At 40.6% G+C, this 24,825-nt stretch overlaps 1 protein-coding gene across 10 annotated transcripts in view; it reads left to right on the top strand.

The window, feature by feature from the left end:
• Positions 1-2,553: 2,553 nt before the first annotated feature.
• Positions 2,554-24,825, top strand: part of sorbs3 (sorbin and SH3 domain containing 3) — a 39,946-nt gene continuing 17,674 nt past the window's right edge. For 9 of the 10 annotated variants that reach the window (XR_004896199.1, XM_035996692.1, XM_031305078.2 and 6 more), the window contains exons 1-8: positions 5,107-5,324; positions 17,027-17,099; positions 18,536-18,721; positions 18,944-19,016; positions 19,625-19,758; positions 21,616-21,679; positions 24,338-24,376; positions 24,643-24,730. Coding sequence is in view for 9 of the 10 variants with exons in the window: in XM_035996692.1 (XP_035852585.1) it covers positions 17,088-17,099; positions 18,536-18,721; positions 18,944-19,016; positions 19,625-19,758; positions 21,616-21,679; positions 24,338-24,376; positions 24,643-24,730 (596 nt within the window). In the remaining variant the exon portion in view is untranslated. Of the gene's footprint in view, positions 2,791-5,106; positions 5,325-17,026; positions 17,100-18,535; positions 18,722-18,943; positions 19,017-19,624; positions 19,759-21,615; positions 21,680-24,337; positions 24,377-24,642; positions 24,731-24,825 lie in introns of those variants that run through there. The other variant, XM_035996676.1, reaches the window with a different exon arrangement.

The following is a 24,825-nucleotide window of genomic DNA, read 5'->3' as shown; positions in this document are numbered from 1 at the left end:
CAGGTGGCATGAACGCAGCATAATTATCTTCACTCGAGTTTCTGCGCGGGAAAGTCACCGGACGACACAATCTTCACAACATCGCATAGACTTAGTCTTAATTAGCTTTGTGGAAACTCATTTGGCAATGTCATGAATGTAACGGACGTTCATTAATATCAAAAAGTTAACGCACTAAAGTTTTACCATAAGATAACTATCACCTGAATGGACGAGTATCAGTTACAATGGCAGGAAACCAACCAAATTCTTAAGCTAATTTACATTTTAACTTGAATGTAGAATGCAGTTGGACACTTCCAACTTAATTTTAATGATGTCATTATTGAGGGGTAGGATTAAATACGTTTATACTACTTTATATTCCTTTTCGCGCATGTAAATGAATGAAATTCGCTAATAAAATGAATTGTTTTGAATTGTTCTCGAATTAAATAATACAAAAAAATAAATACAAAAAACGTACGTAGACTTTTTTTAGTAAAGTAGCCTATTGTTCTTCGGTGGTGATCCAGAATGGAAGTCTGCTGAATTTAGCGGACTGTTTTTTTGCTTGGTGCGGAGATGTGTTAATATTTTGAGGATTTTGTTTTATTTTTTTAATTCGTTTAAAATCTTCAGGAAATAGCCTGCCCCTCACTCACAGCAGTTGCAATTCGGGGGCGGTGCTCAACGTTGGTGGAGTCAAACTTCTCCTGAGATTCACGTATCGGCCATGTAAACGAAAATCACCTGTGTAAGTAGGCTACATGTTTCTTATGATATGTATTGATAATTTGTCTATGACTCACATTCTCTGTGCTGATTGAGATTTTTCCAGTCTGAATTAGGGAAGCTATATTTTGATTCGGTGTTTAATGAGAAGTTTTGCTTTGAAACTATTTCTACATGTGTCTGTATTCAAGGTGAAATATAAACTCTACGCAGTTCTTTTCCGGCCCACTACGTGGCAGTGTGGCACTGCTGGTCATGAATGTCCACTGCGTAACAAATTGTGTGAAAGTGAAATATTATATAATGAATATTTTTTTTGGCATTTTGTTTGTTTGTTGCTGGGAATGGAATCTAAATTCGACATACAAGCAAACATAGCATCATAGATCCATTTACTAACATTACAAAAAATATCAGACCAGAATAAAAATTGCAACTACTAATTGTTTCTATACACATCTTTTTTTTCCAACTTTATTTGCATGTTTTCACAGACATGTCATACAAACAATTTTGAACAATTGGGCATCACATAAAAAAAACATAATATAAAAACAACAAAATATATATATATATATATATATATATATATATATATATATATATATATATATATATATAAGGCAGTCATTTTCATTCCATGAGCATTACAACTTTACATAATGAAGAAATAACAAATAAACTTAAGATGAAAGGTAGTTAAATACACAGTAAGAAAAGAGGAAAGTAAAAAATAAAACAATAAAAATATACAATAAATACCATCCAAAAAAAAATCACATTTCCTTGAAAGAATATTGTAGTACATCAGCTGTATAAATACTTTTCTTATTATTAATAATTTTGATAGACTCAAAATAATTCAGAATTTCAATTCTGAAGTGATTAAAAGCTGGCCGAGATATTGAAAATTCAGCTTTTTTGGATGTGAAATGTTCCTTGTAGAATTACTAGGTTTCTTTCTACATCTGTTAAAGTTAGTTTCTTATCTGAACACTAACTCGAGGTGTCACTGTGTGACGTGGTCGTGTCCTGGGTCCGACGTGGAGATGGACTTCGGAGGAAGAGAGAGTTGTGACCTTTGGTTGCTGATCTCACAGCCAACCTGTTAAATATTTATCTTGGATGGCAGAGCTGAGACTCAGTGGACTCGCAGGAATCCTGCAGGCGTCTGCAGACTAATACCTCAGGAGGGGGAAGCACGGGAGTGGGAGCCGACAGATAAACCTCTCAGGGGCTTAACAGAGGTTTACACTTACTCTGTAGTTACAGAAACACAGCTCATCTGCTGATGACACTGTATACTTAAAAAGGAAAAGCAGTAGCACGACTTCTTTGACTTTGCTGCAAGGCTTACCCTCTTACTGGGTGGGTTGTCGGGTCTGGTGCTGGAACAAAACATGGAAACACTTAAACTGAGACTTCTCTGAGGCCCGCAAGTGTGTGTGTTTGTGTGTGGGCCTTTGCAAAATGTGTGTACTTAGACATACTTTTTCCTGAGTGTAAATAGGATGTTGCAAAGTGACAGGTGAGCAATAATAGAGCCACCTGGATCCTGGAAAGCACTCAGGCTGTCTTTTGTGCCTGATCTGAATCATGTAAAGACCCAGGGCAGTGCATAGACCAATGCTATTACAACATGTGTGTCACTCAGGCCTATTTATTGAGATGGCTATGGAAATCGCCTCCTCTTCCCCTTGCATGTTGAACACTGGAGGGCGGTGCCACTGCGCCTTTGCCTGTATGGGAATCTCTATTATTTCCAGCTGTGGATGGAAACTATTACGGAGTGCCTTCTCCCTGATGAGCTTTAAAGTGCACGCGAACACACACACACATAAGCCATACACACACACACACACACACACACACACATACGCACGCCTACATACGCTCAGTCAAACATTCAGACCCACGCTGAATCATTCACCAAAGATAAAAGACACCCTGTTGGCCTGAGAAAGAGGGAGGGAGGGAGAGTTAGAGAAGAGCAGCAGCGGTTCCCTCCTTCTCTTTCATTCACTTCCTCTCTCCCGCTGCACTAAGGAGACCTCACTGCTCAGCCCGCACTCGCCTGTGAGTATAGTTTTCCCAACTTCTGTCATTGTCATCTGACTGACTTGGTAGTTTTAATGTGGCGGTGTTAATGGACTTTTTTTTTTTTTTTTTTTTTTTATTTGAAAGGAAGCTGCCTCTGACACAGATTTGAACATTGTGTGGTTTTCCTTCCATCACTCAAGTTTATCACCACTGAGACAAACAAGATAGGGCTGTTTATTGTCATTGTTGGGATAGTTTCTTTTTGCAGTTTTCTCTAAGAACATTGTTGAGCAACAGTCGAGCATTTATATGGGCAAAGGGCGGACGCGAGGAGGACTACAGTAGATCATGCCAATCTTTTACTGTCTGTGGTTCAGAAGATTGTTATCAATCAGACCTTCGTCCAAAAGCTGCCTCCTGTTGTGGCTTTGGTTGTTGTCTGTCAGTTTTAGTGTTTGAATATTTCCCTGTTAGAAATGTACTCAGTCTTTTTTTCTTCACCAAACATAAACTCAAAATAAAGACCGGCAGGCCCAATAAGGATGTACGACTACACCAGAGATTGTTCGTCCTCGTCAGTTAACACTGTGACCCAGAGTCCTGGGACATGCACAGCTCCAAAAAAATGTTGTTTACCGCTAAAATAAACCATGTTTCTCGTGTGTTTGTTCCCAGAGACATTCCGCAAGTTGACAACCTGTGGTATGCATGGACACTGTATGATGTCCAGACCTCCTTATTTGGTTATGGCGATGCTTTTTCACCTGTCGACTCAGCTCTTTCAAGTTATATCTTTATTGGATGATAACTTTTATCTCCTGACTTTTACAGACTTGCTGTCTCTTGTTTCCTCAGAGTGGCGGGGAAAAAAAAAACACCCGGGCTATAGTCATCAAGTGATGTCATTTTTTTGATTATATAACACATTTATGTCATGTTTTATTCACTTGCTGGAATATTTGGCTGTCGGGATTGTTAATGAGCTTCTGTAGTAACATACTGGCACATACCGCTAAGTGGTTGGCCTTTACAGCATAAAGGTCTGCTGGGATTCATCATGCCTCTCTCCTTCTGTTCTGACAATGTTTCTCTGTGATAAAGAAGGGAGGAAAAAAAAAAAAGGGAGCCGGCATTGGTGAAGCCTTGTGTTTGTTTAGTGAAGAGACTGACACAAAGTGAACAAGGATCCAGTGTGGGGAGAGAGAGAGAGGTGTCAGCTCCCGGGCCAAAGCTACAATCGCCTCTTGCGTGATTACCTCATTTAGCCGCAGAGTGACAGGGTGTCAGATGTGGTCACAGCAGGGTGAAAGTCTGCTATGAGGGGAGCCCTCCGCCTGAATCCTGCACTGCCCAGCTTGCCCCTCGGGTACAGCGGCTCAACTGTTTGGCAACAACAACCCTGTCAGGAGTGCAGGCTCTGTAAGTGGATATGCGCCCTGAGTTTCGCTCTACCAAGCCAGACCACTGAATTATTAAAGAAAAAGAGCTGAGTCCTTCAATTTCAAGTTGGAACTGAACCACACACACAGAGACATATTCCTTCTCCTGTCCGTTTATTACTAGAACCCAAAGTGCACATGAGTATGAAAGCTGATTGCATTTGTGAGCAGGGGACTGGATTGCTCACCTTGTAACTCAGTCTACCTGCTGCAGACTCAACGCAGAAACAAGCCTGTCAGCACGTTAGAATTCAGGTTAGTCTTCATTGGCAAGTACTACAGGCAAACTGGAAATCCTGGTATTATTTGGGAAAGTATTGTATGCAAAAGCAACCGTTTGAGAATTGAGCTTCATTCCTCTTTGACTGTTTTTGGCTCTGTGGTTTGAACAACCATCCCGCTGGAATTTGAATGCAGACCGACTTATCTGTGCACATACATCACTCATTTGAATAATTTGAACATCTTTCAGACTCTGGTTATTTCATGCTACCTTGACATTCGACAGTATTTCTGGTATGTGCGTATGTATGGGTGCGTGTGATAATGGGAGAAAAGTCAGCAGTGGACTATACAATGTAGTGTAACACTTCCAGAGCTACTGGAACAGAAAGAGCTCCTATTCTCCCTCCACGCCTGAGATCTGGCCTTTGCACTCACACACACACATAAAACACACGCTCACACAAAAGCATAGGGAGGCATGGGAGGGATAAAGTTAGGAGGGGGGTGTCATCATGGAGTCACTGTCTGGGAGGTGGAGGTGATGAACTATTTGCATTCCCCCTTTGGTTAACCCTGCACTGTGAAATATCACCTCATCACAACAATAGGGCTGCTTCAGTGACGGAGGTGCAACCCCGAACTGACATGCCGAGTGGAGAGAGAGCAGAGGGTGCCTTTTGAACAGGGGGCAGAAGTGGGTTGCTATGGCGATGCCTGTCAACCGGGAAGTCCTCCGCGGAGGCAGGTCGAGTGAGGGCTGGGAGAGAGCGAGGGAGAGAGAGAGATATTGTGTCCTGGCTAGTCTCATGAGTGAGCGAGAGAGTGAAAGAGCAGGGAGTTTCTGCAGCGTGGCTTACGTGCACAACTCAGGCAGACAGACAGAGGTGTGAGTTACCACTTTTTAAGGTGAGTACACGCTTTCCCATGGGAGCTGAGATTTTAAATTACAGGGGAGTGATCTTAAACATTGAGACTGTAGAAAAGTTAGGTCTGGTCAGCTGCTTTTTTTTCTTCTTTTGTTTTTAAGGTTGAGTAACCTGTCTGACTGCTCAGGGCTGCTCTGCAGGATTAGTGGTGCAGACCTGCCCAACAGTACTTTGTCTTGATGCTTTTTGCAGCGCACCTGAAAACTAGTTGACCCAATTGATGTGTGTAGTTTTGATGTTGAAACCTGTGGGAGTTAACTCTCTCTCTCTCTCTCTCTCTCTCTCTCTCTCTCTCTCTCTCTCTCTCTCTCTCTCTCTCTCTCTCTCTCTCTCTCTCTCACAGTGGGTATTAGGGCTACACGATATGAGGGACATATGTTGTTGAATATCACCATACATAAACAGATATTAAAGTGTATTCTGTTCTGCCTTTCTGCTGCTTTCAGTATTCTGCTGAAATACAAAAAAAATGCTTGTTTAAAACATTATTTTCTTTAACAAATTGAACATTGAATTGAAAATGAAAGGCACCAGTAAAGAAAAAAGGATGACAGTTCCATTTTAAAGTGCAATTTTCTACTGATACTCATTTTCAACTAACTCAAAAAAATCGCTGCGTGTCTTTCGCAATATGTCGCAGCCTTTCGCGATGTGATATTGCACAAGTTGATATGGCGATAAGGATTAAAAAAAAAAAAGGATATATTGTGCAGCCCTAGTGGGTATACCGTACCGTATGTGTGCATCGACAACTGTCAGCAGAGCTCGAGAGTGTCCGAGGAAATATTTGCTTTCCAATCCTGCTGCAGATTTCAGGCTTAATGACCTGAAATCAGGGCCATCCAGTCATCACCGACGGCTCCCCTTACTGTCAGGGTGATTTCCACAGCCGGCTCTGATTTCCTTTGTGATATTACCGAGGGTCCAGCTGCCAGTCCTCATATCCACAGGCTGCACTCAGCTTTGGAGATGCAAATTGACAGGCTGGAGGATTTGTGAGATTTCTCTGTAGTTAACCGTCATTTTCTCATGCTTTGTCTGACACATTGTATTACCGTTTCACTTTCACAAATCCACCCAAACAACCTATTATCTTGAACGATATGAAGTGTAGCGCTGCAGCTAACGATTATTTTCATTGTCAATTAATCTGACGATTATTTTCTCGATTAATCGACTGGTTGTTTGGTCTATAACGTCAGAAAATGGTGAAAAATGTCGATCAGTGTTTCCCAAAGCCCAAGATGACGTCCTCAAATGTCTTCTTGATAGATAGATAGATAGATAGATAGATATTTAGTTTACTGTCAAAGAGGAGAGAATAGGGTGCCTGGGTGGTCTAGTGGTAGAGCGTGCGCCCATAGATAGAGGCTCAGTCCTCGATGCAGAGGCACTTTCCTGCATGTCATTCCCCTTCTCTCTCTCCTTTCATGTGTAAGCTGTCTGGCCAATAAAGGCCTAAATGCCAAAAGAAATGATCTTCATAAAAAATGACTCAAACCAATTCATCGATAATCAAAATAGTTGACAATTGATTTAATAGTTGGCAACTAATCGATGAATCGATAATGGACAAATGTGATACTCTTCAGCTGAGTGTGGGGCTCTTCTCAGAGAGACAGGGGTTTTTATTTATTGCCCCTACATCGCCTCTCCATTGACAACAAGCACACAGACTGACTCCTCCTGTTGCTCTGACTGGAGGAGCACCATACAAGGAGGTGAAATACTTCCCTACTGATAAATGTGTGTATCCCCCAATAACTGCATATCATAAACTTGCAGCTCCACGACCTTGTATGGGCCGCCCATCTTCTACGTTGCAGAAGGGCAGCGTGGTTGCATCGTGATCAACCTCGCATGCAGGACCTCTGACATCTCTCACATACCTGCAGAGTGACTCATTTAATATGTTTAGAAATAAATGCCCACTTCCATTTAGTCAACAAATGTGCTCGTGATTACCCTCCTTCTTGTAAATGTGATAATATTAGCAGTGGTGGAAGACGTATTCTTTACTTAAAAGTACTAATACCACACTGTCAAAAATACTCTGTTACAAGTACAAGTCCTGCATTGAAAATGTTAAAGTGCTCATATTGTGCTTTTTGGCTTTTTCCCTTTCCTTTATTGTGTTATACTGTATATGTTTTTTATGCATGTTATAGGTTTACAAAGTGAAAAAGCCCGAAGTCCAGCCCAAAGGGACTTACCATCTCCAACAGAAAACACTGTTCACAAACTGCTCCAAACAGCTCTATTGTAGTCCAGCCTTTACTTCAGAGACAAACGTGGTCACTTTGGAACACACGTTATAATGCTCGCCTAGCTGTTAGCATGGCACACCCTCATACTCTGCTTCTGACTGGCTAGTAGTCCTTACCTAGGTACTGAGCATGTGCGACTCCCAACAAAGATGGAACAGAAGTGTGATGTCTCACTCTGTAGCTAAAACAGAGAGCTCAACACACAGGGTGAAAAGAGGAGCTGCAGCAATGTGCAGTACAACAAATATATGGTGTTTTCTGAAAATTAAACCATGTAAACCTAGTCTGGTATAACCTCTAAATACAATTATGAATCTGAAAATGAGCATAATATGAGCACTTTAAGTAAAAGTATGTAAGTATCATCAGAAAAATGTACGTAAAGTATTAAAAGTAAAAGTGCTTTTACTACAGAAAAATCCTCACATTTTAGAAACTGGAAATGATCCAAACAGTTTCTGTCAGTCAACTAAGTGTTTAATTGGTTAATCATTTCAACTGCAGCTTGTAGGCATGTACTGTATATTGTTGGTGAGTTTAATTTATAATAAAACATTGTATTTTATAAACTACATGTGTTTTGTGTACGAAACATGTAACTTGTAAAGTAACTAGTAACTAAAGCTGTCAGATGAATGTAGTGGAGTAAAAAGTAGACTATTTCTCTCTGAAATGTAGCAGAGTAGAAGTAGGAAGTGGCATGAAAAGACTCAAGTAATGTACAAGTACCTCAAATTTGTACTTAAGTACAGTACTTGAGGAAATGTACTTAACACCACTGCTCAGAACTTTTTAAGCAGGATTTCGCTGGGTTTTTTACGACCCTGTTACACAACTTGTTGCGCTGCAGTGACATTGTGATACATGCAAACAGGTGATAAGACTTTACCCTTCTGTCTGTCGTGTTGCTCTCCGTTAAAGTCCAGGAAATAAACACTTCATTAGAAGATCTGAACCTGTTTATACTTTTTGAAGATTGTACCATAAGAGTGTTTAAAGTCAAACGTAATGCAGGTCAGTGCTCACCCAAACAAAATGACCACCTTAAGCAAATATTGAGCTGATGTTTTGGCCGGTGCCCTCCATGCATGTGAGTAGGACTTAGATCCGTTCAAGTGCAGTGGTTCCCACCATATGGGAGTCAATGATTAACTCGACATTTCTCCTCACCACCCTGCACATGGAAGCAGAGAACAACAGTTGTGCTAGTGAATGGAGACCGGTTCACCCGTGACAGTTTTATTAGTTTTATTTAAGTCTCGGGACTTTCAGTCATTGTCCCTGCTCATTACGGACTCATTCTCCGCCGTCACTGAGGATTTATGGACAACATGATTCTCCCTCTGACCCCAAATCACTACTGTCCTGATGATGCGCCAAAAGGGGCGCAGAAGTTCACAGGTCAACACTGTGACAGTCATTCATTAGGCGTATGTGTGGTCACTTTGACAGCCTTGTCCTTACTGAGAACAATGCAATAAGCTTTGTATGTGGAGGAGGAGGCGGTCATTGTAGGTCAGGGCCTTCTTAGTCTCGCATTGCCAGCTCTATCTCCACGGTGCTGTGGAGTAAGGTCTGGCTCTGGGGTTAATAATGTGTACCGAGTCTACCGTTCTCTGGGATATATTTTCATGCTAATTGAATGTGACCAGTTTTAGCGCAACCGCTAATTAGCTTATACGCTGTGTAACCAGTAACCAGTAACGTAGCTCAAGCACGCCGTTTGTTGTTCGACTGGTCGTGACTGTTCTCCCTGCCTGTATACGTGAACGGTACTGTCTTTATAAACTATCTTTTTAGTAAACTGTCTCTACACTTACAAAGTTCTCAATGCTTCGGTTTATATGTACGGACCCTCGTTATGCTACCGTGGAAGTGTGGTGCTATTTTGAGCCTTGTTAGTGGTATAGAAATAGTGATTTCTTTTTACTTTACCCGTGCCCCGACGACTAGCATTATAAACTAATTAGCGGTTTGCGATAAAACTGGTCACAGACGATTAGCGTGAAAACAAATCCCAGAGAACGGTCGACTCGGTACATGTGTTATTAACCCCTAGGTTCATTTTGCGCCGGATTTGTCCTTTAAGGCCCAGATATACTAGCTTTTTAGCATTGCGTACGTGTAGACAAGCGGCAGCGTTGCAAACCACATTGTTCACATACTTCCCTGCGTACTTTGCGTGTACATGGAGGATTAAACGTATATCCACTATGGGGCAGATCAGGGCCATTTCGTCCCTGGTGGACACCGGAAGATATTCCTTGGTTGGAGTGTGGAACGGCTGCTGATCAGCCTGTCAGATGACATACTGCTCCCACGTCCATGTGCTGAATTGCGTCTTGCGTACGCGTAGCGTTAATTTCTGAAGATGTGCACAACCTACTCTCCAAAGGAACGCAGGATATGCCCTGCAGCCATCTTACATACGCAAATGCGTAGTTAAAAGCAAGTATATCTGGGCCTTTAGGCGGCGCTAAGCTCCGGACACAGCGACGGTGGCACTGCTAAATAGTAGTTAACTGTTCACGCAATAGCCAACAGTAACGTGATCTATTTTAATTAGCTGGATACATGGTTAAACCTCATTTGCTCTTATCAGCGGATTGCAGTGTGTATTTTGTCCATAGAAAATCCCCGCCAATTGGCCCCAAAATGTCCCATTTAGAGAGTAAATGCCATAAACATATTCTTTGTAAATCTTAACAATCATTCCCCGAAAGAACCAAGCAGGCCTATCTTGTTACACCATCTAAATTTTCTTCAAAACTTGCCATTGTCAGCGTGTAGCTTACTAGCTCGAACTACGAAGGCTGTTGTTTCCCTAGCGATGGGATTTTGAGAACAGCAACACACAGAGAGCGGAAGCGGGATCGCAAAGCCAGGCTTTATACTGGAAATGTACTATAGTTGATCCAGACTAGGGTCTTCTCAGAAAGACCTGGTCACATCCTTGTATGGAAGAAGACTTTTTGATGACTAGTGTTGAGCATGAGGAATACTGACCTCATAGCAAGCATATGTCATCAGTTGCTGTGGTGCTGAATGAGAACTGTAGCGTGAATGTTTTAGTCTTTTCACACTATTTTATTTTATTTTTTTCTGCAATAGTGTTTCCATTGCGTTACTCTTGTGTTACTATTCCCGGCTGTGGAAACCTCCCATTGTGATTCACAGGGTGTGGTGAAGTTCACTGACCTTCACTGACTGCTGAGTAGCTCTGCTCTGGCTCAGCAACTCCAGAGAATAGTCTGGTTCCTCATCCGCTCCTTATGGGGAACAAAAAAAGGAGAAGAAAAAAAACAAAACCTTACGCTTCATGAATGTGACTTGCTTTTTTAAGCATATCACAACACAACAGTGGTGGTATGTAACAAAGTACATTTACTCAACTACTGTACTTAAGTACAAATGTTGAGGTACTTGTACTTTACTTGAGTCTTCTCTTTCCATGCCACTTTCTACTTCTACTCCGCTTCATTTCAGAGAGAAATATATAATATATATAGATTTTTGCACACAAAACACATTGTGTAATTGATAAAATACGATGTTGTATTATAAATTCAACTACCCACAATATCCAGTCCAGCTGAAAAGATTAGACAAATAAACACTAAGTTGATCGACAGAACTGTTTGGATCGTTTCAGGTTTCTAAAATGTGACTTTTCTGCATTGAGTACTTCTACTTTGAATAGTTTAAGTACGTTTTCCTGATGATACCTACAGACTTTTACTTATGTAACTTTTTCAATGCAGGACTTTTACTTGTAACAGCGTATTTTTACAGTGTAGTAGTGGTACTTTTACTTAAGTAAAGGATCTTCCACCACTGCAACACAAATATTTAGTTTGATGTTGGAGCTGTTAGATTCTGGTTTTTACGCGGATCAGAGTTGAACATCTGGCCCTGTGCTTTGAGAGACCGGATGAGTTTCCTGGGGGACAGAGGCAGAGATTTACATACTAAAAATCCCCTGATTATCATTTAGGATGTCCTCAGTTACCCTTGGATTGACTACATTTAAAGCATGGGTAGAATGCAACATAATAGACACACTGCAGCAAGCTGGAAATATAAAACGCAGGATGTCATCTCACCTTCAGCTGAGAAGCACATGGGCCTTTTATGGCTCTGTTTTCCCCTTCCATCCCCAAAAACTGATTGTGTGGTGATAATGGACCTCTCGCCCAGCAGGGGGTTTAACTAATATGTGGGCTATAAAGTTAATACATTTCCGAAAGATAGCATCAACACACTAACACACCACCATTCCATGTGAAAGCTTAAAGCTGCCTGCGCTGTTGAGTCTCAGTAATTATGTAAGAATGCACTGGGCGTTCAGAGCAGACCCAGGGAGAGCCAGACTTCTGGACAGGGATTTTTCTTGCTCGATATCAACACTGATTTTTCCCTTATTAGGTAGGATTGTGTTTGGTGCTCTCGAAGGAGGAATGCCTGCACCGTCGGAGGATTTCTCTGTTGGATTCGGCTCCCCAGAGAAATGAGACACAGAGACACTGTTATGACATGAGCTTACTCATCAGGATGCGACCGCGATAAAGCGGGGCTTCTCAGTTTTTTGTCCCTCTGCATCGAGGGAGGTCCATTGTCATTTTTTAATAATCTAGGGCGGGGGGGTCCTCAGAGCCAATGCAGCGGGGGCCTCCAAATTTGTCTTACATTTTGAATTTTTTTTTCAAAAATTAAAAAGTCTTATGAATCCAACATATTATTAGCAGATATAAATCCCCACTGATGACAGGCTTACTGGCCTATAGGTAAGGTAAGGTAGTCACTAAGGTAGCCATCCACAGATACAGTTCATCCTAAGGATTTACTGTGCCACATGTATGTTTTAATGCATGTGTATTTATAAAATCATGCCAACAATAGTTAGGCTATTTTAACAGCTTAGTATTCTATGTAAAATAATTATGTATAAAGGTTTTAGGCTGCCCTACATGTTATTATAAGCCCAGTTTAATATGCAACTTCATTTTATACAATATATGATGTAGGGGGTCGCTGCTTCATCTCTCTTTCAGTTAAGGGGTCCTTAGCTTAAAAAACGTTGACGACCCCCTGATCTAGGGAAAACAAAAGTGGTCCATAACTCTAATAAAAATCAAGGCAATTTAAATTGTATTAGTTTATTAACATAAGAACAAGAGTACAGTTCCTCAGGGAAATAATGAGGTGTGTCAGCAATAGTCCGGTTTTTGATGTCATAGTGTTGCTTTCACGGCATGCATCTCTTTCAATATATGGCATTAATATAATATTGCAGTGTTTTTAAGGGGCACTCCACCATTTTACACTTAAAGGTTATTGAACTCATCTCGAGGGATACTGTTTAGCCTGTAAGAACCCTTGTTTAATATCTTCTATGGCTCTGAAGGGAGCTTCCCAAAGTAAAAAAAAGAAGAGAAAAACCCTGATGATGTCATCATCATTGACCTCATCTTTCTAATTCGCTCCCTAATTTTTTTACCTTTTCTCATAGAACTGAATTCTTTATTCAAGTCACTCAGTTTGTTGTTGTTGCATTGCGTTTACCCCTGTCGGCCACCGTACCACACCCACTATGAAATGCATATGTATAAAAATGGCAGCTATTTTACAAAAAAAGGAGTTCCTTTGTTTGCTCTTTAGGATTTCTGTATTAATGAGGCCTGTGTGGAAACAGTTACTCCTTCAAAAATGAATTACTCATCTAGTTATTTGTTCATCAGTGTGATGGGACCCTTAAAGCACCGGCGGGAGATCTGGTGTAAATAAAGACCAGCATGTCAAACACATTGTAAATGAGATTACTTTAAGCCATTATGTGTCAGTGACGCTTGTTTGCAGTGTTGTTAGACGGATAATCAGCTGGCTGTGATTGCTTTGGCCATGATAGGTCTGGCATGCCTGAGCAGTAATGTTATTGTTGCAGAAACAATCCTCCTGTTGCCATATTTTTTCGCCGTTATGTGATGCAGTTTATTGGGAGATGATGACTCAGATAGAGTGACATCGTTGTCTGGAAACTGAAGCATTGGTTGCATCAGTGCATGTGCTGTGTGCTGTCTCCTAACCTTGTGCCCAGAGACACACAGTGCGTATAGTTTTCTCGGAGTTGACCACGATGATTATAGACTCTAATGCTTAGCTGCAAATGCCACATGGAAAACTCATTAGTGCAAATTGTGTTGGGCAGTCACAGGCCTGTAGTAGCCTGGCCCACACTCGCTCATTACTTCTTTTGCCAAGCTACAAAGCCATAGTTTGCACCAGAACAGAAAAAAAGCCTATCTTTATATTAACCCGAATGTTTGCTTGCAATCTCTGATTTTAAGATAAGACAAGATAAGTTTTTCCCCACCATGACTTTAACAACCTTGTTTCTGTAGAGGCCAGGGATGCAGGGATGCAGGGCTGTATTTTGACAATGGTTTCTATGGCTACAGTGATATTGTAGCGGCTGGCAGGACGCAGTTGCGCTGACGTGTATTGACTATTCCGCACTAAAGGAGTGCAAGGGCTCATGGGACTGTGTTCTTGACTGTTCCTGTCCTGGTTAAAGAGTGTTTTAATGATGTTCTAATGTTTTTAGGTGTGCGTTTATGTTACTTGGGTTTTAGTGTTTTGGGGTTAATTTAGTGTTCTTGTTTATCTACATGTGTTGGTGTTACCATGACTCCTGGGTGGGGATTGATGGCCTCTAGGCAGTGTGTGGATAATGGTAATTAGATAGCAACAGACTATTTAATAGATTATTTAAAATGCCTTTAATACGTCTGGCAAATTATCAATAGAAAAGGTTAAAAAACAACTTTCTGCTGAGAATGAGCCAGATGTTAGCCTGACAAGCCAGACCCACATCAAGATGTTAGGTCTGAGAACTCACCATTGACAGGGCTCAATCCAAAGGGCGGGATAAACGGTTGTCTTTCAAATTCCCTCTGCACGCAATAGGATAGCGGCTGTGGCTCAGGTGGTAGAGCGGTCGTCTACCAATCAGAAGGTTGGTGGCTCGATCCCTGGGCCTGCAGTCCTATGTCGTAAGTGACACTGCAAGACACTGAACCCATAATTGCTCCCAATGCTGCGCCATTGGAGTGTGAATGTGTGTGAATGTTTATCTCAGGATCAGGTGGCACCTTGTATGGCAGCCTCGGCCACATGAATGAATGTGTGTGAATGGTGACTGGTTCCTGTACTATGTAAAAGCGCTTTGAGTAGTCGTTAAGACTAGAAAAGCACTATATAAATACAGTTCATTTACATTACCAAACTTTTAAACTTTTGCCGTATCCGGTCGGCAAAACTCCGAACACATCTTCCTTTTTTAAGAATGACTTCAGTGCTTAAGTCCAAGTCTTCCAGAGTCGATTCCAAAGACCGCTGTTTGCCAGCAGCAGCCATCTTCTTTGTTTTCAAGTAGCAGGGAATTCACGCGGAACCGTCGCAACTCTGCCGTCATTATGTTAAGCCCGCCCACCGACTCTATACACGATGTGATTGGCCTGACTAGAGTTTGGTTTTTCCAGCTCGCAAGCCAAAGGAGAGTTGCTAGACTGACCCTGGCTGCAAATTGCATTTGCTGCCGCTAGGGTGCGTCTAGATTTCTAGGCTAGCCAGATGTATTAAAGGCATTTTAATTTTTCTTAAGGACGAGTGCCTTGGGTTCTTCCTTAATGTCTTTTGGATTTGTTCATGCCCCCGACCAAAGACCACTGCCTTTTGTTCACTAAAGAAGCTCTCTGATCTCTTCTGTTCTTCTTCTTTAATTGAATAGCTTTGAAAATAGTAACTCTGAGGGAATCCTTCCACGCAGCTTGCCACAATATTATGGGCCATTTAGCCACTATAGATGAGAGGTGCCTGCCCCATACAGTAGCGGAAATGGCCTCCCCGACATTCTCTTCCCCATGCCTTTCATGTTGAAACAGCCCAGCCTAATCTGTTTTCCTTAGGTGCAATTGATTAGGAACTGGTCTCCGCTTTCAGTAGCTGACCTTCTCCATCATCCTGCCCCCCCACCAAGTCCAGATTATTACAGCATTGTTTGGCCTGGAAAAATGAAGCATGTATGTGAGTCATACTGGTTGTTTGGGTGTGTGTTTCCTTAGTAACAGGGAAAAGACGTTGATGCTTACTTTCCCTCTTTGGAATACTCGTGGGATGGGATAATGGAACAGTTGTCAAGTCTGCTCAGATACAACGTGATTTATGACGGAGAGGCTTTGTGGAACCCCACACAACTAATGACTCAAAGGGTTAAAACGGGCGTGCTGCAAGATTCAGAACAAAAATATGAAGAGATACAATCCTCAGATGTTCGGATTATTTTTTACAGACATTGATTGGATATCTGCAATGAAAAAAGACGCATCCTAAACTCTTAAAATCCTTAAAAAAACACTTCTTCTCATGCAGCTTGGTTTTTTGAGTAACACAATCCTTATCTACACACAATTTTACAGAACCGTTTAGGGTCCTACGCTTGAAAGAGTTTTGTATTTATGTCTGTGTTCTACTAGTTTAGCATTGCTCCACAGCGCTGCGGAGGAGGGTCTGACTAGTCCACACAGCATTCTGGGATGGGAGAGAAACGTGCTCTGGTTTATTGCCATTTCTTTAAACCAATCACAAACGTCTTGGGTGGAGCTAAGTCCTGGACACAATGACGGTGCCTCTGCAAAATAGTCTCAGGAAGGAACTTGTTTTGGTGGAACATGTTTACGTTCAAAGGTTGTTTTAGTGGTGCAACAGAAAACTCAGATTGGACAGATAGTCTAGCTAGCTGTCTGGATTTACCCTGCAGAGATCTGAGGAGCAGTTAACCATAGTCCTCAGAAATCCGCCAGAGTTTAGAATGCCAACACACAGAAAGCGGAAGGTACCGGACATCCGGCCTAAAAATAGTGACATCCGGCTGAATTTTCGGCGGCACCCCACCAATCCCAGAAGTGGAACGTCGTGGATATGGACTAGTGTTCTACTCACTGACTTAAAGCTCTATTTAAGGCTCTGTAGCAAAGTTTGAATCAAAACATGGTGACAGTTGTGAGATTGTTTCTTCCACTGAAGCAGAATATATCAGAACGTAGAACGATTTTTCCTCAAGGTAATCATGAACTGGCATGATGAGGTAGTCCTTTATACTGTACCTGACTGCACATTTGATAAAAGAAAGCCATTTGGATTGGAAGTCTGCCACAGAATAGTTTGCCCGAGCTATGAGTCGAGGCACAAAAACATGTTAAACAAAAACATTATCATCTTGGTCTGATGATACTCTTGTTTTGAAAGTATCTTGAAGTAAATTTCCAACAATAAACTGTTCTCGAAAGAAAATATCTCAATTAAGATGAAAGAGGTGTTATTTCATATAAAAATGTTTGCATTTTGCATGTCTTTGCAGATCCTTTTGATGCTGGGCACAAGAATTTCACATCTGTCACACAAGGACCATAACAGATCCCATGCAGTCTCAGGTAAAGCCATTTGTAATCATTCTAAATGTTGACTTTTACAAGAGTTTTACAAATGCAACTGTCTTAACAAAGCACATTTGAACCCACACAATCTAGAAATACACTTTACTTCACATTACTTTATTATAATGTTCTTTCACCATCTTCTAGATAATCGTTTATGCGTCCATTGCACGTTTATACTTTTTAAACAGCTATACAGCATAGCTAAGAGGTATTAACTATAAAATTCAAAACTCAATCAAACCAAAACAAGACCAGAACAAAATTATTAAAAAAATTAAAAATTAAGATTAGGAAAGGGGGTATTAGGATGGGGGACGAGGACCTTGTTGCAAATCTTGGGCAAGGTGGTGATATTTTATTTTACAGATCTTTGGGCTAGATCTTATTCCATTCGTGTTGGTGATCTCTGATTGTAAAGGTTAATCATTCCATCTCTAAAGTTTTTTTCTATTGTTGGTAGTCATGCTTTACCATGATACCATGTTTTGGTGGATTTGTCTGTTTCCATGTCATTGTCATCTGCTTCATGCGGTTCTAGACCATTTCAAATGGAGTGGTCAGGCTGGGGCCACGTGATTTTAGGGGTACCAAATATATATTAAGCACAAGTGTTACATACCACCAACCCTCCATAGGTTTATGTTCTACAAAATACTAAAGATATACATATAAACAATTTAAACAAGAATACTCATTCAGTGTTAACCTACACTTTATTTATCACTGGACATGAATAATATCCCCTCTTTGGAGATGAAGGTAGGGCTAAAAATGTCTGAAAATATTTGCCAAAGTTAGGTGGGTCAGGGGGGGGTGTATGCTAAATATTAATAATAATAATAATAATAATAATAATAATAATAATACATTTTATTTGGAGGTGCCTTTCAAAACACCCAGGGTCACCTTACATTAGATAAAAACATAATAAAACATGTGGGTTTTGATATTAAGGGGGCACTGGCCACCCTTGCCCCCCCTAGATCCGCCCTTGATGGGGGGGGGAGTAAAAAGATCACCATGGAGACCACAAGACCACTGCTAGCCCTGCTGGACTTTGAGGTTGACATCGCCGGCCCCTTCCCAACCTTTCGCCCCCCGGCTGGAATAATGGGCTCATAATGGTCCTCTCCTGTTTCAGTGACCCCACTCTGCACCTTGAATGAGGCCTTTCTGCATTTGTGGCAAGAGAGATGATGAAGTGGGTGGAACGCCACATCCCACTGGTCCTGCTTTAAATAAATTAGGGGTCTTTTCATCAGAGCCCCCCCCCACTGAGGCCAGTTATTCTCAGGAGAATAGCCGGGCCGCTAACAAGTTCACATGACCTCCCGTAGACAGCAGTGTTTACGCAGGGCCAACAGGAAGACATGACCGGAGCACATTGTTTTTTGTTCATCACCCATATTTCTCATTCCCTCTGTGTTTAGCAACGTATGGAAGTGGTTGGCGATTCAAATGGCTCCCGGGTTATCTTCTCCGGGGAGGCTGGATCTTCCTCAGGCCAGCAGATCCTAACTTCTCCAGAGCTGGCCCATGAGGTGGTCATCTCCCCTGGGCTCCCTACGCCTCCTCTGAGCCCTTTTCGCTCAGCAGGGTTGCCATTTGGAGAGATGGTATGTACAATAAATTCCTGGAGGCTGGGCTCATAACAATGCTGAGGTTGAGTGAATGGAATTCAGTAAACAAGTGCTCCTCCCTGTGGAAAAATGATGCATCACAGGCTATACTTTTAACCACGGACATGTTCTGAAACCAACACTGTTGAAGTTGTCATTTCCATTACACTGAGATGATTTTATTAACTGATATACGTACCTAATTCTACCCTTCTCAAGATGTCAGAGGTGAATGGAAATGGACCAACAACTCTCAGCTTTGGATCTTACTATGGCCCCTCACAATTGCAGGGTAAGGTTACGATTTATTTATTTCTTTAAATCTGTGCATCATACAAGTGTATTGCTGAACAACTCAAAATAAGTTTTCACGAAATAAATATTAATTCAAGTAAAAATGAACTCATTAATATGTGTGTGTGCTGACTGCTGACATTTGTTGCCAAGTTATAGTTGAAGTGACAGTTAAAGCAGTTAAAAGTGCTGAAAGATGTTGAAGTTGTGCCTGTGCCAGCCCTGAATAAAATCCAGACAGCTAACTAGACTATCTGTCCAATCTGAGTTTTCTGTTGCACAACTTTTGAACGTACACGTTCCACCAAAACAAGTTCCACCAAAACAAGTTCCTTCCCGAGGCTATTTTGCTGAGGCGCCGCAGCTCTGTCCACCGCGTAGCGCCACCCAAGACGATTGTGATTGGTTTAAAGAAATGCCAATAAACAGGAGCACATTTTTCTCCCATCCCGTAATGTTGGGTGGACTAGTCAGACCCTCCTCCACAGCGCTGTCGAGGATGATCTGGCAATGTGAGACTATGCAACTGCTGAATTAGGGCACTGACACCTTTTTTGGTCCAAGTCAGACACTGATAATTACTGAAATCCTATTGTTGTGACTCAGGTGGACTGTCCAACGGTGTCCAGAGCTCTGGCACTTTACCACGCAGCTGGACCCCCACCAGGGAGGAGAGGCTGATCAAGTTCTCAGGAATTGGACCAGTGGATGAAACTGGGATGCCCATTGCCTCCAGATCAGTAAGACCAAGACACAGAATGTGCTGTTTGATAATCAAACACTATAGCTTTAAATGTCATTAAGTAGGGCTGTAACAAATAACGATGCACCGCAAATCTATATAAATGTGTCAAGATTACAACCGGTTGAGATAACAAATGAATCGCGATGGAATTTTTAAACAGCCTTGGGCAAAATCTATTTTTGATTTCACTTGTTTGACTTAAAGGAGAAATCCGGCCGATTTTTACCTGAATCTTGATCGCTAGATGTCACCGAGTACTGTCGATAGGAAAAAAAACGACCAAAATCGGTGCAAGCAAACTGGAGTTGCTGCAGCTAATGGCCAGAGCTCCCAGTTAGCTAAAATGCCAGTTGTGGGGGCATGTTCTAAAGAGTGCCTTTGTGCCTCTTAACAGACACAAAATGCAATTAAAATTTCTGTGCAACATATACAGGGCCCTTACGTGACAACAAGATGTGTTTTCAACTCAGACATTGTGAAGAAACCGTTTAAATTCAAAGTTTGTACTGTCACCTAGCTCTTTTTCCATCGGTCGCTTCTCCTTTAAGGTGTCACCACGTCTTCTCAGTTCAGTTATTCAAAGAGATTTTTTTCTATTTATTTAGTTATTTTAATGCGGGATTTGTTTTAAAAATCTAATTATTAATTTTTTAAGTTTAAATTTTTTTAAGATAAAATACCATTTCAGTGTCAGTTTGGAGTTTATAGAAATAAAGCCAGATGTTTCATTCATTTGTCTGCAGCTCATTCTGTTAAAAGAATCATGAGGAAATCATATAGTGGACTTAAAGAATCGTGAGTTGAGTGTATTGTTACATCCCTATTATTGATTATTTTTTTGAAAAATGTTCTCAAACAAACATACTGTACGTTGTTGATTTGACATTTCTATGTTCTTGTTACATCCCATGGTGCTGCACTCTAGGAAAAATCGGTGTAATAACAGAACGTGTCCATTGAATGTGATACACAGTTTATTTCCCATTGCATTATGGGACCTTTATCTGTGCTCCGACAACTAGCCTATTATACTAGCTATTCACAACACCATTATTGTAAATTATTAACCAGCACTTGGATTAGCGAGAGTCAAAAGCGTCAAAAAAAGCTTTAAATTCCTGAAAGAACACATTTCATTTTTTAGAAGTTTACAACAGAGAAGCTTTGTATGAGAGAATTTTAACCCTCATGTTGTCCTCGGGTCAAATTTGACCCGTTTTCAAAGTTTTTTTTTAATATCAGAAAATATGGGACATCGATAAAGCACCAAAAATGTAAAAAACAAAAACAAAAAAACGGTCAAAACCGCAACTATATCTTGATGTTCAAAATCGGGCATACGGTTCAAAAGTTAATCGCATGGATGCAACGCCAACTTTGACCCATTGGTGGCGCTAGACTGCCTGTGGTGCAGACCTAAAACTTGATGAAATTAATTATGGGACTGTCCCGAATCAATGTGCCAAATTTCACAACTTTTTACTGTACGGTTCTATGGGCTGCCATAGACTCCCATGGCAGAGGAAAGATATGTAATAATAAGAAAAGGTAGACTCACTAATGGTTAATGGCTTCGCTGCTTGGCCCCCAAAAACACTAAAATGTAAAATACAAAACTTTGAAAAAAGTGACTGAAACATTGAGATTTTTTCATGGTTGACAGGAAGACATCACAAGGGTTAAATAACAGAACATGTTCTGTATTTTTACTGCAGCTACACACAACATTTCTGTTTTTAAATGTGGGACAAAGTTATTTTAGGGATTTATTTCTTAGAGTGTGTAATTTCTCTAAGTCTAATTCACATAGATTTGTTCACCTTCTGCACCCTGCCCTCTTTTCTTATACCAGAGTGTGAACAAGCCCAGAGACTGGTACAAGAGCATGTTCAGACAGATTCACAAGAAGCCAGAGGGTAAGTACGCTCCTCCTTCCTCCCCTCCCCTTTTCCCTCAAACACAACACCAGAGTGAATTCCTCTCTGTCAGTGTCAGGCCACAGAGGTGATCCAGTAAACAGATTACCGCAGAGGCAAAATAAGACATGATGAAAGTGCCCTGCAGTCTTATGTCATCTCTTCTTATTAGCTCTGACAATAATCTAGTTTCTTATCTCAGCCCCTCCTAAACCCAGCTGTTAATTTGTCTCTATTATGTGTTGTGTAACAGAGACACAGTGCCTGTCTTTTTGTGTGGTTCATGGCACTCTATTGCAGCCCTGACGTGTGTTTTTTTTAGGTGGATTTTTTCTCTTCAAGTCATTTGTGTACAATAAGAGAATTATATTAGATAGGCCTCTTCACTGTCTGTTCTTAAATCTTCTCCTTGGCCTTTGACACCTGACGTTGACATTTTGAATGTATTGTTTTACTGTTTGGCTGTCTTCTCATGTTTTATGTATGGAAGAGAATTAGGGCCACATGTGAAACATGTATTTGAGTTCTGAGTTTAAAGTCAGAATTCTGACTTTTTCTCAGAATTCTGACTTTTTTTTAGAAGAAGAATAAATAATTCAGGAAATCTGACTTTATTCTGATCAAAGTCAGAATTCTGACTCATGCCTCTTGATTTGTTTTATTTGTATTTTATGCCTGTGGGAGTACTTATGTACTTTGTCTTATTTATTCTTCAGTACAGTACTTTGGTCAACTTTAAAGTTTGATTGATTGATAATAAATGCCAAAGCTGCTACAGTGTAATTTACTGAGGTGCTGCTGCTGATCTTTAGTGGAGCAAAGCCATTTACTTTGATATCGTTTTTTTGTACTAGTTAATACACATTTTTACAGACAAAACATAGATTCAGCTTATAACGATACGATTATTATTATATACGATCTTTTGTTTAAACTATCCACCTGAATCTAAATGGGCTCCAACTTGATCAACTGCCACAATAAAAAGGCTTATAATGCATTAATATATCAGGAGAATTATCTAATATACATATCTATAATAAACAACACTGTAAAAGGGAAAGGTGCCATTCTGCATAATTGTGTTTTTTTGTAAGACATTTACTTGTATCAGAGGACTTTTACACTGTGTAAGTATCAACAATACAGTGGTGGAATGTAACTAAGTACATTTACTCAGGTACTGCACTTAAGTACAAATGTTGAGGTACTTGTACTTTACCTGTCTTTTCTTTTTATGACCCTTCTACTTCTACTCCGCTACATTTCAGAGAGAAATATTGTTTATATATATATATATATTATTATATTACAGTAATTAGTTACACTTACTAGTTACTTCTTTTAAAAGTAATTGAATTACTTTACCAATTACTGTATATCAAAAGTAATTAGTTACTAGGGAAAGTAACTTTTAAGTTACTTTTATGTCTGCTTTTTGAATGTAAATATGAACAGTACTGAACAGTCAAACACAATGAACATAATCTTTAGACCTATTAATTGTAATCAACAGGGCAACAGGCCTTCAAATCAAGCAGTAGTACAAAAGTCCCTTTAAGCAGTCCAGATGTCTGCTGTGGTAGAGACATGTTGTAAACCCTCAAATCGACCTGCATTTTAGCACATTCTCTGTCTAACTAGCTGGAAAACGTCTTCCTGCACATTTGCCGTGAGCCTCCATTTGTCACTGGTATTTTGCTTATTAGTTGCCTGAAGGCAACTTACTCGACAGTTGACAGAGGATGCATGTCATCGACAACATACCTAGCAATCAATTTATTCAGCTCTGCCTGGCTTATCGGCTGCACTGCAGTCCGTGTAAAATCTAGCTTTGGTTGTTCGCATGGAGCGGTGCCTTCAGCATCCGTAGAGCCGGGGTCTTTTCTACTAGCTTTGTCGAAGCTTGTTGCTTCAACAGGTGCTTCATAAGATTTGAATTGCTACTCTTAGGTGTGGATAGGTTCTTTACATCTGCACATAATTGACAACTCACCACTACATTTTTGTCTTTAATTTCGATAAGTGAAAAGTAATGTCCATACTTCCAGGAGAGAAAGCTCATTCCATCCGCACTATCGGCCATGCTGTGGTTTAATGCTCATTGTTCGATTGGTGTATCATTGCGCCACCATAAGGTCCTGCGACGATAGATCAGAAGCCTATCTGTCTTCTTGTCTGCAAGCGCTCATTTTTCACAAAAGAGAGTAACGCGAGTAACGACCTCATTTAAATTTCAGTAATTGTAATTGCGTTAATTGATTAAAAAAAATATTTAGTTAGATGCTTGTTACCGCTAAAAGTAGTGGAATTACAGTAACGCGTTACTTTGTAGCGCGTTACTCCCAACACTGCTTGTAACAGAGTATTTTTGACAGTGTGGTTTTAGTACTTTTACTTAAGTAGAGGATCTGAATACTTCTTCCACCACTGCAAAAATACTCCCACACTGGTATCATAAGAGTGTGTGGATCTCACTATAGGACAGACCCAGCCATGTTAGGAGGGCACAATATGGCTGGATTTGTTTTAAAAAATGAGAACTGTACTTTGATTGATTTGTGTATATATATATATATATATATATATATATATATATATATATAATAAGTATATAAGTACTCCAGTCTGACAAAAAGTTTCTCTGTTGTACTACAGAACCTGAGCTGGAGGATTCGGAGCGGTGGTCAGCCGAACGTAAGTCCACATTGTCGTCATGTCCGTTTTTTTGGACGTTTTTTTCGGACAATTTTTTTCAATGTTTTTGTCGCTTTTTGGGACGTTTTTGCAGCTTTTTAAAGTTTATTTTTTGCTTTTCCTGACATTTGTCACCTTTTTTTTTTCGAGTGTTTTTTTTTCGAGGTTTATGTCGCTTCTTTTAATGTTTTAGTCTCTTTTTCGAGTTTTTGAGATTTCAACCCCCCCCTTCAATGTTGAACCCAAAGTTACACCCTTGTTTGCAGGGCTCCAGCTGTCTGCCAACACAGAAGAAAGAAATGAAGCAGACAAGAATCTCTTCAGACTAACACCTTATGGCGCTCTCCCAGACTGGTGAGTTTACACTAATCAAATAATTGATCAAACTGCCTCGGGGAAACAGGGAGACCTATAACATTTATGCAGTCTTGTATAAAGTATTTGAAAGG

This window comes from Sander lucioperca, chromosome 2, assembly GCF_008315115.2.
Source record: "Sander lucioperca isolate FBNREF2018 chromosome 2, SLUC_FBN_1.2, whole genome shotgun sequence".
NCBI classification, from domain to species: Eukaryota; Metazoa; Chordata; class Actinopteri; order Perciformes; family Percidae; genus Sander; species Sander lucioperca.
This window is presented reverse-complemented; position numbering and strand designations above follow the sequence as displayed.